Source organism: Ascaphus truei, chromosome 15 (genome assembly GCF_040206685.1).
Source record: "Ascaphus truei isolate aAscTru1 chromosome 15, aAscTru1.hap1, whole genome shotgun sequence".
NCBI lineage: Eukaryota > Metazoa > Chordata > Amphibia > Anura > Ascaphidae > Ascaphus > Ascaphus truei.
Window position 1 is genome coordinate 2,663,524 of NC_134497.1, and position 15,528 is coordinate 2,679,051.

General features: G+C 47.4%; 1 protein-coding gene across 3 annotated transcripts in view; it reads left to right on the plus strand.

Moving 5' to 3' along the window:
- PREX1 (phosphatidylinositol-3,4,5-trisphosphate dependent Rac exchange factor 1) overlaps positions 1 to 15,528 on the plus strand; it is a 299,489-nt gene that overhangs the window by 81,537 nt on the left and 202,424 nt on the right. For all 3 annotated transcript variants that reach the window (XM_075571278.1, XM_075571280.1, XM_075571279.1), the window contains exons 2-3: positions 5,325 to 5,396; positions 14,015 to 14,137. In XM_075571278.1, coding sequence (XP_075427393.1) covers positions 5,325 to 5,396; positions 14,015 to 14,137 — 195 coding nt within the window. The remainder of the gene's footprint in view (positions 1 to 5,324; positions 5,397 to 14,014; positions 14,138 to 15,528) is intronic.

Here is a 15,528-nt window from a genome sequence, read left to right on the forward strand (position 1 = left end):
ATCCTCTCCCTGATCATCATCTCCCCATTGTCATCTCTCCCCCTCCTCCTCATCGCTTTCCCTCCTACCCTTCCTCATCTCCCCCTCCTCATCTCTCCCTCCTCCTCCTCATCTCTCTCCCTCCTCCTCATCATCTCTCCCTCCTCCTCATCTCTCTCCCTCCTCCTCATCATCTCTCCCTCCCGAAGGGTCGAAGGACCAAAGTAACTGCTATAAAAGCGGGGGAGTAGGATTGAACCACTCTTCTATCTATGAGGAGTGGAAGGTTGTCAGGGCAACCAACTAGGACTGTGTGAAAGGGCAAATGTAGCAACAATGTTGCAGTTACACATGCGGCGAGCTGCTGGGACAGGAGAATTACAGGCAGCTGAACACGGGAGTCAGGAATCGTCAAAACTGCAAAGGGAGACAGAAAATGTGTAATCCTGTTCCAGGACAACGGCCATTCAATCAAAAAACAGGTTCCGGCCTGCAGTCGTGCACCCGGAAGAATGCGCCTGTGCACACGTTGCTCTGCGACATCAGAGATGCGCGCGCACGCTTTGCAGTGCATCAGTATGATCGGAGCCTCAGGCCGCGCTTTTAGTCCTGGCTACGGTGACGCGACTTCGCGTGAAAACAAGTCTATTTAATCCGTCGTCGATGAAAATAGTTTTTTTTTCTCCGGCAACCACCGCATGACGTCAGCGGCCACAATGCGCTGCTGCCGTAGCCAGGACTGTCAGCGCGGCCTCAGGCGTCAGCTCCAGCCCCACGCGGCTCTACTTGAGGCCCCGCCCCCGGACATAGGCCCCGCCCACCTATGGAAGCTCTGCAGAGGAAGGGATGCCCTCTCTGTGCTTCCTTCCCGCTGCATCTCCGGCCCCGCCCTGTGCCGACAGGGACAAGAGCGAGCGCCCCAACAACGAGGGCCTCCGGGCCATCGCTACGCCCCTGGGTGTATAACACTGTAAGTGCAAATGTAGCCTGTTCTTTACCTTCCATTTCTTTTACCGGATTGGAACAACGCGACCCCCCAGAACTGACTTTAGCTCGTGTGGGAAACACGAGCTTCCTGATACACATACCGGCGGTCCTCGGTTATCCAACGGAATCCGTACTGGAAGTAGCGCTGGATAGTGAAACCGCTGTAAAGTGAGTCCCATGTTAATCCGTGGCGGTGAGCGTTGGATAACGCATTCAGGCGTCGGATAACGCCTTTCGGTGTCGAAAAACGGCCCTTAGGGTTGCATTGTAAAGCGTTGGATATGCCAATCGTTGTAAAGTGAAACGTTGGATAATGAGAACTGCCTGTATTGGTGAAGTTACTGGGTTTAAATCTCCCCACCCCGCCCCCCCAGTATAAAAAAAATGGCTGCCAAATCTCGGTCCAATGCGAAGACGCAACATCATCCCAAAATAGTCCAAACCTGGACAGTTAGGAGTGATGGCGTCACTGTGCTCACTTACCTGTGAGCTTGGACGCACGGGGAGAAGGTAGCGGATTCACTTGCTCTGGATACATTTCTCTCCCGATTCGTTCTTGTGACTAATCGTGCGAAGGCAGGAAGTGGGCGTGACACGTGTAGGTGTTTGCAGAGCGTCTTTGTCTGTGTGGGGGGCTTGTGAAAGTGTGTGCGACTGTTCTGCGCTGGCAAATTACCTGGTAAGGTGTAATTTACGCTTCTAAATGTAGAAATGTCAGATGCATTTTAGCGCTGTAATTAAGGGACTGTACAGTCGGCAGCGTCCATTCTCCATGAGTGACAGCGCGGTTAGAGACGCATTTCAATCCTTTTACTGTTTAGAAAAGACTCAATCTCTTACAGCAGGGGGGCTCAACTCCAATCCTCAAGACCCCCACAACAGGTCAGGTTTACAGAATATCCCTGCTTCAGCACAGGTGGCTCAGTCTGTCCAAGCTTCAGCACAGGTGGCTCAGTCTGCAACTGAGCCACTGATTGAGCCACCTGTGCTGAAGCGTGATATCCTGAAAACCTGACCTGTTGGTAGGGCTTGAGGATAGTTTGCTGTACAGCAAAGTTTTCACTTGTTTGAAATGACGAAGTTTCTATTTTCTCCGAGTCCGGTGTAATTCTGATCTGGTAATTCTGTTCTCCGCTTTATCTCTGGCTAATGCTGGCGACAGATACATCTGAGTCACCCTGTAGGTGCCCTATGTACGTAGCTTCTGTGTCTGGGGGGTCTGCCATTCCAGGGGTGCTTCTGGGCCCGGGGGGGTTCCCGCTTCAAAGCATTATTTAGATTTGTCTGATATATTTTGATCATAGTTCCAGTTGCGTAGATTTACTAAACATGTGTGCACCACGTAAGAACCCCGCGTGTGAGCACACTCACATGTCTGCCTGGCCTGTCTGAGACGGGCGAGTGCGCTCACATGTCTGCCTGGCCTGTCTGAGACGGGCGAGTGCGCTCACAAGTGGTATTTTTATTTGCGGTGGGACATCACGATGGCGGTTTAAAAGTACTGCGGCCAATAGGAAGCCTTGATGTCATCACTTGCGGCTTCCTATTGGCCCATGGGACTCGAGACCTTTTAAACTGCCCAGATACCTCCGAAGGGGGGGGCGCTGCTATCTTGGGAAGCAGCTGAAATCAATGCTGTTCAGCTCAGAGACCCCCTGCTTCAAAATTACATAAACAATGTAAATAATTTAAAATAAGTGTCCCCAGGACTGCGCCTTTTAAGTGATGATTTGGAGGGGGAGTCCCCGCTCGGACCAGCGCACTGGCGCTTGCTTTGTGATCCTGCCCCTTTAATCAGAGCAGCGACAGCGAGTTTTTCCAGAACTCTCCCGATGACTCAGCAGCGGTTCCGTCTATTCTCTGTATTTCTAACCCAACGTCTCGTGACAAAGTGCCACTGTCTGTTGCATCAGTCTGTGAGTCTCGCTGCGTGATGCAGTCGGAGTGAGTCGGACGCGCTGCGTGATGCAGTCGGAGTGAGAAGGGCGCGCTGCGTGATGCAGTCGGAGTGAGTCGGGCGCGCTGCGTGATGCAGTCGGATTATACTGTCTGTACTTTTGTGGTATATTTTCACGCACTGCCCTGAAATAGGAGTAACGTGCATTTGATTTGAATTCATGAGCATATCATTGAGGTTTTTTTAAAGGGGTCTCCGGAGATGAACCCCATTAATTTCAGCTCCGGTGACCCCTCTGCTTCCAGAGATATTAACCGTAAGGGGGGTGCCGGTAGCTGCTCCGGCTGAGCTCGCTGGGGTTTAAAGCTTAAAGCTCCCGTGTCTCTCAGACCAATAGGAAGCCGGACCTGATGACACCACGGCTTTTTATTGGCCCGCATGAGCTTTGATAAGCGGCCATTACTTGATCCCCGCAATGCCAGCTAGCTGACCCCGAGCAGCTACTCGTTGGCCGACGTGATGCAGAATGTTGAACGCGCCATTTAATTTTCCCTGGATTGGGCTAAAGTTAAGTATCTTTTCTTTAAAAAAAACAAAAAAAAACCACATTGTTTTTAAAGGATGGAAACCAGGGGGTCCTCAGGGGGTCCCCAGGGCGTGATCTGCTCTGATTTAGCTCTCGGACCCTCTGGTTTCCGTCCTTTCAGACGAGCAGCTGGCATTGCTGAGCTGATGTTTTTGTGCCGCGTAAGATTTGGACTCCAGGTCCCGTCCCGCTTGCTTGATGACTTTTTTGGGGGTCTATCAAGAACCAGACGAGTTTATTCTCAAAATCTGTGAATATCATCATGACTTTTCAGAGGTATAATCAGGGAGATTTTTCCGGTGCTGTTCGATCACATTTCCAGTCTGCAGTGGAGACATATTCCTTGTAATATTGATGCACGGTGTACGCCTGTACTACCAACCAACGGACCGGGCTTGCGTATAGATGTATACGCAGGTTACAAGTTGCCTTAGACCAGTTGTTCTCAACTCCAGTCCTCAAGGACCGATTACAGCCCAGGGATAAAGGCCATCGCTGCCTGAGCTCAGGTGGTTCAGTGAAGATGATCAAGCCACCTGTCCTCATAAGAGGACATCCTTAAACCTGTCCTGTTAGGGGTCCTTGAGGACTGGAGTTGGGGACTTCCTTTAAATATTAATCCAGATAAAATTCACTTTGGATGTTTTGATGTCATAAATTACACACGTTACAACCTTTTATAAGACCTATTTTTTTCTCAGTTTGTCATTCGGTAGCCCAGTCTTACTAATAGTACTTTTGCATACTCATTATTTTCAGAATAACGCTACATTCATAGAATACCGTATGTTAATGGTGGGTAAGAATCTTGGCACTCATAGGGACGTCCATTTCTAAAAATGATTGCTTTGCAGTAATAATTAGACATGAAAGCATTGATTTGGCCATTAAAGTGAACTTGATTGGCTGCAGATAAGAGCTTTGTTCTGATACAATGTATCCATACTTCCAGGATAAGTTGATCGTATAATGGTTTTCTGATTCCACTTCTATGCTGAGTTCTAGTAGCTGGAAAAACTGTTTTTGAATGTCAAACACTTTTGTGTAATGACAAGAGATGGGAATAAGATTTGAGTTATAACTACATGGTAAGCAGCAAGACTAAATCTTCCACAACAATAGACAACAATTTTAATTATAGTGTGACAAAAATGTTTCTACCATAAAATAACATTTTCATTAGTGAGTCATAGCTAATTCTGCAACTATGGGACCCGGGTGAAAGGCATTGATAGTTGTAGCTGCAGAGACCCATTTTTCAATTGTTATATCTGAATAATGGCTGTGTGTGACCTTGAAATGCCCTCTTCCATGATTGTCCTATTGAAGGTGTCACAACCTGCAACGAAACCAGTTTCTAAAGAACGAGTAGACCTACTGTGCAGTATGTTGGAGCATAGCAAGTGGTTCTATCTCAGGTCGGCAGTAATACTTCCATACACCTGCTCCACAGGTATTGACCTCTTGGCTACCAGAAGGACCTGCAATGCATTTGGGTCATTGCATTGCAGCCAATGGGTTAGTAAGTTGTGGTACAAGTCACTGGTTATATAAGTAGCATATCAGGGATGCTGAAAGTTGTCCCACGATTCTAGCCGTGTTGCTATGGAAATGTTCCTTCCAAGCTAGACGAGATGTAGGTTACTTGAGATGTAAGCCCTCCAGAGTTGCCCGGGACTACAGTACATTAGAAATCAATACTCCTCTAGAGCTCAAAAAAGTAACTGATTTGAATATATATTATTTTCTGTTGAATACATATGCATACTGATGTACTATAGGAAATATGCAAACTGCAAAAATATAAGGAACCTGGAAATATACCTGGAGGCAATGGATATTTTGAAGCAAACTTACAATTGTCTTCTCTCCTAGGCGTTCCTGCATAGAATTAAACAGAATGCCATTGACAAAGAAGAGAAGTGCATCTCAGAAGACAATGTTAAGGTATCTTTCAAATCTATCCCAATGCTTTCCACTGAAGTGTATAGTATATTATCGTATGAAATGGTATGGAATTGAGGAAAAACAGAGAGGTATGTTATCTTGAGACTTTTGCTTTCTTACAAGCATAAAGCAGCTATATAGGAGTGGAGGACCAGCATAGGGCCAAAGCCCACACGAGAGGACCAGCATAGGGCCAAAGCCCACACGTTAATGCATCCAAGAGGGCGCCTTGCCAGGTGTCTGGCTGACCTGGAGCCCACACACGGGTTTGGTTTCCCATATTTATATTGTCTGGTTGCTGTTTTTGGTTTGTTGTGCTAATAAAGCTGTGACCTATTTTAGTCCCATTAACAATTTATGTCTCTAACTACGGGGTCGGCAGCCTCCGCCGGTTATGGATTTTCCTTCTTGGGGTCCACACATGGTTGAAACCACCTCCACACCACTCCTGGAACATGTGAAGTTCTTAAACCTGTTGCACACCATGCTGGCAGCAGGAGCTCGATTCCTTCTGCTGCTGCTGCTGCGGAGAATATGTTCCCTATCTAGGAATGTGGAGTGGACAGATAATGTTTTAAAAGCCGAACTGTATCTACAGTGCAGTCGCCGGGAGCTCCCAAGGAGGCGGCTTGGCAGGCAGCCTTCAAGATTACAGGAGCCGGCTCTCGCCGCCGGGGAAGTGTAAGAGGAAGAAAAACAAGACGAGGACCCCGATATCGAACATCGCGGCCCTGAAATAACAACACTTGAAAAGCACAGAGAGTCCCATTTTGCACAATGGAGAGCACAGAAGGGGGTGATTTCTGGGCTCTTGCTTCTCACTTGGTATGCTGTGTAATCCCTGTACAGCAGAGGTCACCAACTCCAGCCCTCAAGGAGCACTAACAGTCCGGGTTTTAAGGATATCCTCTCATTAGCACAGGTGGGACAATCATTGTGACTGCACCACCCATGCTCAGGCAGGTGGGTATCCTTAAAACCTGGACTGTTGGGGTCCTTAAGGACTGGAGTTGGGCAACTCTGCTTTACAGAACCAAAGAAAGGGGCTTCTTCATTCCCTATGGCAGCCTATACTCATTATGCACATACCCTATAGCTCTACCTACAGATGTTATTACCCCCGTTATCGAACGTTAATATGCAAAATAACGTATTAAATAACACATGTTCCCTGGTTAACCATTGTTTTTCCATAGCACTACTGTCAGATTAAGCACCAGCATTAACACGAGGCTGTCTGGACTAGTTGGGGGAAATATACTTGAAAAGCACACTATCATACTGATCTGATAAGGGCCATCGCAGGTTACAAAGCACACTATCATACTGATCTGATAAGGGCCATCGCAGGTTACAAACACTCCGAGACCAAATAACAAGCATCATCAAAAGATCGGGACGTTATGCTATTATTACTTTCTAATAGTCGTTCCAAATCATGAAATACGAGTTTAATCGTCCGGTCCTTGGCCCTCTTGCTGTACAGAAGGAAATGTAAACTATTTTAAGTGGTTATAAACATACTAACTGATAAAATTCCATAATACTAGAGAAGGCAAGTAAAGCAAAAGAATCACAGTAGGAAGCACGAAAAGCGCCTTGATTAGAAGGGTACGTGCTGCACACACACAATGTGAAAACTTAAATTCATCACTTTGTTCATTGGTTAATTTTTTTATTTTTCATACAAATGTTGAGTACAAAGGAATAATAAAAATACTACAGCCAGTGTACGTGATCCCATCCTAGTGAAATCAATATGCATGTGTATGATCCGAGAAACACATTCAGCAAATGCAGCAAAGTAAAAAAAATACGCTTCTAAGGGCGCAGCATTAATAACTATATTTATTACAAAAGTTCATAAAATACAAGCAGTAAAAATAGAAACTGAGTACAAATAGACAGACCTGTGTGACCACACAATGAAACCGAGGTCTGGCTGACCGCAAAGTTTGTGCCTAAATGATTATGACGGTCATTGCGTGATTGTAGTTGGGAAGCTTATTGCGCTGCGCCATTTATCCGGGATGTAGTTGAATAGGTAAATGTAAAGAGACGAAGTTCTTACAGCGGCCGGCAGTGCGGGCGCGCTGACTCTGGGAGCGGGGCCTTAGCCTTACAGCGGCCGGCAGTGCGGGCGCGCTGACTCTGGGAGCGGGGCCTTAGCCTTACAGCGGCCGGCAGTGCGGGCGCGCTGACTCTGGGAGCGGGGCCTTAGCCTTACAGCGGCCGGCAGTGCGGGCGCGCTGTCTCTGGGAGCGGGGCCTTAGCCTTACAGCGGCCGGCAGTGCGGGCGCGCTGACTCTGGGAGCGGGGCCTTAGCCTTACAGCGGCCGGCAGTGCGGGCGCGCTGACTCTGGGAGCGGGGCCTTAGCCTTACAGCGGCCGGCAGTGCGGGCGCGCTGACTCTGGGAGCGGGGCCTTAGCCTTACAGCGGCCGGCAGTGCGGGCGCGCTGACTCTGGGAGCGGGGCCTTAGCCTTACAGCGGCCGGCAGTGCGGCGCGCTGACTCTGGGAGCGGGGCCTTAGCCTTACAGCGGCCGGCAGTGGACTAAGCCGCATCACTCACTGCGTAGCCATTCTGCACCGCCCACGTACAAAGTTCCACCCCAACATGCAGCGTCTATATATTCAGCGCTACAGTCATTCACGTGGCTGTATTGGGGTGCAGATAACAATTTAACGGCATCACCGTGGGGTACAGTAAACTTGCTCTAACAGTCCATTTGAATCTCGAACGGGCAACATTAGCAGCACCGGAGTCTTGGCCAAGCGTTGTCTTTCAGCAGCTTCACCGCATTCCACGCCAGTCTCAGGCCAGAATGATGTCATGGGTGACGCGGTGTGATGCGGGTCTCTAGCCCCGATACGTGTTTTGCATCAGCTTCGGGGGAGGGGTGGGGGGGGCGGCATACCCGTTTCTCTATTTCACCCCTTTTATACCGGATGCACAGATCAGGTGACAAATCGTCACATACCAATAACATGGTAAACAAACAACAACACTGAAAACAGAAAGTAACTGGACATTGGAGAAACCAGGTCACTGAACATGGAAATCCGGAGCTCCTTATTACGTGCGTCAAATAAGAAAATCCACTGCGCACATGAGCCTCCCCAGATCCCAAATGAACCCAACCAATTAGACTGTAAGCTCCTCGGGGCAGGGACTCCTCTTCCTTAATGTTACTTTTATGTCTGAAGCACTTATTCCCATGACCTGTTATTTATATTATCTGTTATTTATTTGATTACCACGTGTATTACTACTGTGACGCGCTATGTACATTAATGGCGCTATATAAATAAAGACATACAATACAATACAATCCCTTTAACTGTAACCCCCCCATGTTTGAAGAAAAAGTTAAACTTCTTCCTTTTTGTGAATGGTCTACAGAGGCATTAATAATAATGCTGATGCGTTCAAGTGCCCGTCTCTGTAGCTCCCTTGTTATCATACCAGTGTAATTCAGGCCATATGGACAAGTCAAACCGTAAACAACTGCCTTTGTTCCGCGGTTAATGAAGTCACGCATTGTAGAAATCTTTCAGTCTCCAGTTTCAAATGGTTTTACAGCAAGCTGCCGACAATGACAAGTTCGGCTTCTCCTACCACCACATTCTCCCTGAACGCCACTTTTTCTTCGTTTCTTCGGGACAGCGTGGCTTTTCTCTAGCACATCTTTTAAATTAGCCAGTGTAGTACACAGGGATCCTTTTTCTCCCGAAATAGATTTTAACATGTGGATCAAGTCGCAAGACACGCCAGCGAGGCTGTCAGATCCTACGTAACCGTGTAAAATATATGGAGGACCAGCTGCAGGTCACTGGAAAGTGTCTGCGCATGTCCTGATGTGCGCGGTGTTAAATAAGATGTGATTGAGTTCCCATTTCTCCGCCGGATGGCGGTCCTCTCTCTGCGGCTTTCTCTGTGGTGAATGATTTCAAAGATGTGTGTATTTATTATTTGGCAGATATTTTAGCACTACAAGTTGCAAACATGTTTGGGCGCGACCCCCGTGTTTGCGGCGTTACCGATGACGGGAGGGAAGTCCGCGTTCCGTGGGAGCGCACAACGCTTTCACATCTTAGAAACCGAGCAAATAACATGATGTCGCTAAAATGTCTCAGGACGTGGGGTGCCAGATGGTCTAGAACATTTGGTTGCGGCAGTTTTTCCGCGATTAAGTCCCCGCCGGTGTTTAGCCGCCACTCACTTTGCCGTGGGACATCTCACCGCTGGCCATTTTGCCACCAAAGTAAGCCCATGACCCTAAAAATCCCTAATATTAACACTACCCATACCCTAAAACCTTAACCCCCTGCCCTACGCACTTACCTTAAACACTTAACCCTAATTCCCAAACCTAAAAACCTAACCCTTTACCCTAAAACGCCTATCCTTAACCCCCTACTCTAACCGCTAAGTTAACTTACCTGATTGACAAAACGGCTGGCGGCGACAGGTCCCTCAGCGGCCAAACGCCGGCGCCAACTTGGTCACAGCAAAATGGCCACGACCCAATGTCCTATTCCGAGTGCCGGACGCCTGGACGTGATGGCTAGGTCATGGGGCGATGAAAGGATGAAACTGGAAGACTTCCAAGAACCTTTAAATGGGTGCGGGGTGTGCAGTAAGGGGGAGAAACCTGCTCCGATCTTTGGGGTCACTTGTGCAGAAAGGGTCGGCAGGAAAAATGTATATATCGCAATAATGGATATTGTAGTTACACATGCAGAGAAAGCCGCGGATTTGATTGTAAACAATAGCAAGGTAGCGTGACTATGGGGTGCTGCGACTGTGGGGTGCTGCGACTATGGGGTGCTGCGACTGTGGGGTGCTGCGACTATGGGGTGCTGCGACTGTGGGGTGCTGCGACTATGGGGTGCTGCGACTATGGGGTGCTGCGACTGTGGGGTGCTGCGACTGTGGGGTGCTGCGACTGTGGGGTGCTGCGACTATGGGGTGCTGCGACTGTGGGGTGCTGCGACTATGGGGTGCTGCGACTGTGGGGTGCTGCGACTGTGGGGTGCTGTGACTATGGGGTGCTGCGACTGTGGGGTGCTGCGACTATGGGGTGCTGCGACTGTGGGGTGCTGTACCATACACTTTATCATGTAAATAATCGCAGTGTGTAACCCTGCCACAGGTGCACAGCAGCAACCGGTAATCCGGTAATCCGGTATAGAGTCATTAGAGAATTAGCAGCAGACGTTTGAATACAATTTAATAAAAAGGATTAGTTTTAATGTATCTCGCGGCGGATTTTACGCCATGGTTCTGCTGTGCAACGCACTTTCTCACTCTTTGGGCTTCAGCAAGATTTATTTCTAGAAGGCGCAAGACGTTTAGTATAGATTTTGGATGTCGGCGGGGCAATTTTGCAAACAGAAGGATAGGTGAGGATTAAGCCATATAGCAAAATATGTAAAGTTGGTAACTAAGGCTAGATTTGGGTGGCGTTGGCTCTATGCCAGGAGCGGCCAACTCCAGTCCTTAAGGGCCACCAACAGGTCAGGTGTTAAGAGGATATCCCTGCTTCAGCACAGGTCTCTCTGTGCCAGACTGAGCCACTGATTGAGCCACCTGTGCTGAAGCAGGGATATCCTTAACACCAGTCCTGTTGGTGGCCCTTGAGGACTGGAGTTGGCCATGCCGGCTCTAAGCAGAATCTCTGGTGTTGGATGTGTTATCCTTAGTCCCAAATAACCATGTTATTAATCTTGTTTCTGTTGTTGTTAACTTTCAAATGAGTTAGACTCTTAGTTCTATAGAAATAGGCTGTGCACGAGCTCCGCTTTATACGAGCTCGGTCAATGATCATACGGTTATTATGCTCTGTTTGATCTCTGACACGCCCTTGCTTTTCGTCACTAGAAAGGGTTACATTTTTTAAGCATGGTCAGATTAAAAAAATATAGGTGTTCCTGGGAAGACCAATTCAAGATAAACCGCGAGCTTCCTCCAAGCTGATCGCCTGTATCATGTCAGCCAGTAGATGCTGTATCGCGGCGTCATGGAAGAAGCAGGAAGCGCCCTCTCTCGCCGGGGAGAAACGTAGGAGACGGCATGTCTCTGTTATGGAGAAACTCGCTGCATTTCTGAGCCAGGACTGCCAGAAGTTTTCCCAGATCTGGGACCCCTGGTTTGCCGGAGAAGGGAGACAACAGAGAACCGGCCTTTATATAAGATGGAAAAATCGTTCCCCCTGAGGTTGTTCGGGCACGGTCTGGAACAACAAGTATTTCTTATAGATAAAAGGTTCTGGATAACAGTTACACAGTTAAGCTCTGGAGACCCGCTGCTGCAGTCCTGTAATACAAAATATATACAGTATATATCATTTTTCAGAATGCGTTGCAGCCTGTTAATTACCAGAGAACCAAACAGGAGGAAACACTACTGAGCCCCCCACCCACCCCAATAATTACAGCTGCTAACCAACATCTGCATGGTAACTGCATTCCTATTACCGAGGTTAGCAGATTGCACAGGGATGAACGGACTTGGCACATCTAGTAATAGTCAATGGCACAAATTCACCAAAGTGCAGTTAGTAATATTCACTCATTAACTTAAATGGCCATTAACGATGGTTATGATTATGTACATTTAGTAATTGCAGTAGATCCCTATGTTTAAGGCTACTTGCACATTTTAGTTGTATTTCTTGTAACTTCTCCATGGGCCTGCGAACGTATAAAGATAATAAAGTGTCCGTATAAAGTGCAGCTTCCTGGTCAACAGTGGTGGTCATTTTCCTCCAAATGTAGACCGGCCGATTTATTTGAACCCTTTTTTTTGTCGGAGGGTCTGCAATGCATTGCTTTTCATACCAAATGCTTTAAGTATTTCATGTTTCATTGGCCGTCTTGCATCCTGCTCAATCTGTTAAACTGTTCTGTAAGGACGGAGAAAGCACCTGCTTTGGGAACGAAGCTCTGACTAATGTCTTAGTCTTTTGCAGTAGAATGTGTATGAAGCTGCCTTGTTGTTGATGCAGCCGCACACCAAGAACCCTTTGTGTGGGACAGCTGAGATGAGATCTGCATTGTGCGCTCTTGAGAATGAAAGCATTTTTCTGGAACTGACAGAATATTAACCCACTCAGCTGTCTCCTTTTAACTGAAGCCCCATTGAGCCAGGAGACTTTAAAGAGCGTGTACTTCTGTTTAAGCTTTTTATTGCTAGCAAGGTCTGCAGCCACACAACCGGCATCAAAGCTGCTTGGGTCTCGCAAAGCTCCCTTCATCCTGTCCCAGCAACAGCAGCACTGGATTTGGGGCTCCCAGCTGGAATTCCAGTACAATCTCTTTGACCGTGGGCAAGTCCTCTTCCCTCCCTGTGCCGCAGATATCAAGCATTTGATTGTAAGCTGTTCAGGCAGCGACCTGTGCAAATTCCTTGTTCAGTAGAAGTCATTGATGTCCATCGGCTAAAGATGAAGAAAAGTTTCTGGAATCAGTAAATATTAGCCCTTTGGGTACCCCATGTTCTAGCTACCATGCCATAAGGCCTTGGATGCCAGTGGCCTCATGTCATAGCTACCATGTTGTTATAAGGTCTTGGACGCCAGTGGCTCCACGACGTAGCTGTGTCATGGTCTTTTTGCTCATTTGTCCGTGGGAGATGGCGTTTAAAAGCAATCTGATAGGACGAGGAATGGAAAAGGAATCTCTTCCTCCTCCGCGTCATCGTTGACATCACAATCATGTGATCGCTCTCGAGGAACGAGCACAACGTGCTAGAGGAGTTGGGCACTGTGGTGTCGCGACCACCACCGGCATTCAAAGGGTAAATGCCGCTTTTCCTATCCAGTCGCATTTGGAGGAAGTCTTTCCTCCTTTTTGTTTTTGTAGGGGAAAGGTGTGGGATCCTTGTGCAAAGCAACATGTATTTAAACCTAAACTATAAGTCATTCAGTTTGAAATGAAGAAATGTACAAAAAATCCCATCACTTCCAGTTAATATTGCGCCTGGTTCTTAATAATGTCCTTGTTTCTTGATCCCTAAAAAAACCGGTATCAGAACTTCTAATAGAGGTGCTGGAAACCCAGCTTCTCCGCGCACCCCACAAAAATACCCCTGCTTATCGGAACATCACTGGCCTCTTGCACTTATGAGGTCTCGCTCAGTGTGCAACCTTCACCGCTCACGCCATGGAGCCCCTGGGTTTGCATAGCGATGTCCAACAGATCCATTAGCCGTTAGAGTGCCCTTATGACATGCAATGTCAATAGCAGTTGTGCTTATTTTATTCACATTTAGTGCAGAACCGTGGGAAATAACCAAAGTATCGCTGCTATTGAATTGGTATAACCAGAGTGCAGCTGTTTCTATTGCGAGCGGCGCCCACGCTGGCATCACATACAACTTCCAGACGACATTCTGCGATTGACCCGCAAACCTGCAAACTACTCTTGGTTGTAAAGCAACTCAATAATTGTCGATGGTATTGGCATGCGACTCTGCTTTGATAACGATGTGTTGATGATCACGTAACATAAACAGACATTATTGTCCCATTTGTTTGGGTGCCTAACTGCACCGTGCTAATTGTAACTAGATTGCCAAGAGGCTCATGTTGGTCTCTGTCTCTTTTTTACTCTAGATCTTATTCTCCAATATCGAAGATATTCTGGAGGTCCACAAGGAGTTCTTGGCCGCCCTGGAGTTTAGTTTGCAGCCAGAACCTCAATCGCACCACGAGCTGGGGAATGTCTTCTTGAAATTCGTGAGTACGGTGATTTTTACACGTTATCTGGGGAAGCGGCTTCCTTGCACCCTGGTTTCTGCATCCAGTGCTTGAAAACGTTGACTCATTGCTGGCTTCACTTATCAGACTGGTCACCTGCACAGGTATAACGTGTGCGGTATTTCACTGGAGAAGACAGAGGAGGAGCCTTGGTTGGTGGGAAAGTTGGAAACAATGAAATTCAGGTTACATAGTTAGGTCATCAAAACATCTATACAGCTCTCAAAAAACAAAAACAGAAGTGGTGGTATTTTTAGAAGCGGTGCGTTTTACACAAGGTTGGTGTTGTTTGGGCTGAGATGGATTGTTTTTTTTTCCACTTTCCTTTCAAATGACTTCCAGCAAATAAAAATTCCACTTTTGTGTGGATGCACGTGTCTGACAGGTCCACATATTACTTCCAAGAACGCAGTGACGAGCCAGCGGTTTAATACTGATACAATCAGATCAGCGCTTAGGCCTGTTATATACCATAACTGACGTGGAGCTCACAATAACCTGTAATCCGTTAAGTAGGCCTTCCTGTAAGGGAATACACAATTGTATGTTGATCTGTGTTTTTTAACGAGGGTTCCTTGGGTTCCCCGGGCATACCTAAAGGGTCCTTGCAATTTTCAGGTAATTTGCAAATCATACCAAATACAGAAGAATTTACAATGCATCTGATCTCAGACGCGCTATTAGAGAGTGTCGGGGTTCCTTACAATGCATCTGATCTCAGACGCGCTATTAGAGAGGGTTGGGGTTCCATGCATCTGATCTCAGACGCGCTATTAGAGAGGGTTGGGGTTCCTTACAATGCATCTGATCTCAGATGCGCTATTAGAGAGGGTTGGGGTTCCTTACAATGCATCTGATCTCAAACGCGCAATTAGAGAGGGTTGGGGTTCCTTACAATGCATCTGATCTCAGACGCGCTATTAGAGAGGGTTGCGGTTCCTTACAATACATCTGATCTCAGACGCGCTATTAGAGAGGGTTGGGGTTCCTTAAAATGCATCGGATCTCAGACGCGCTATTAGAGAGGGTTGGGGTTCCTTAAAATGCATCGGATCTCAGACGCGCTATTAGAGAGGGTTGGGGTTCCTTAAAATGCATCGGATCTCAGACGCGCTATTAGAGAGGGTTGGGGTTCCTTACAGTTAATATCATGATCACAGTTAATATCATGGTGTTAATCTTCAGAATTTTTTATTCATACCTAACATACATAGAGATAGAGATTTACCTAAAGACAAACGAGTTGGATCTCAGTCTTAAAATAGTGTTCAACACCAAAGGCCAGCTACCTGCTGTAAGTGCAAGGCTGCTGTCGTGGTCTGCTGTCGTGGTCTGCTGTCGTGGTCTGCGGTTGATGGATTTGGGATATA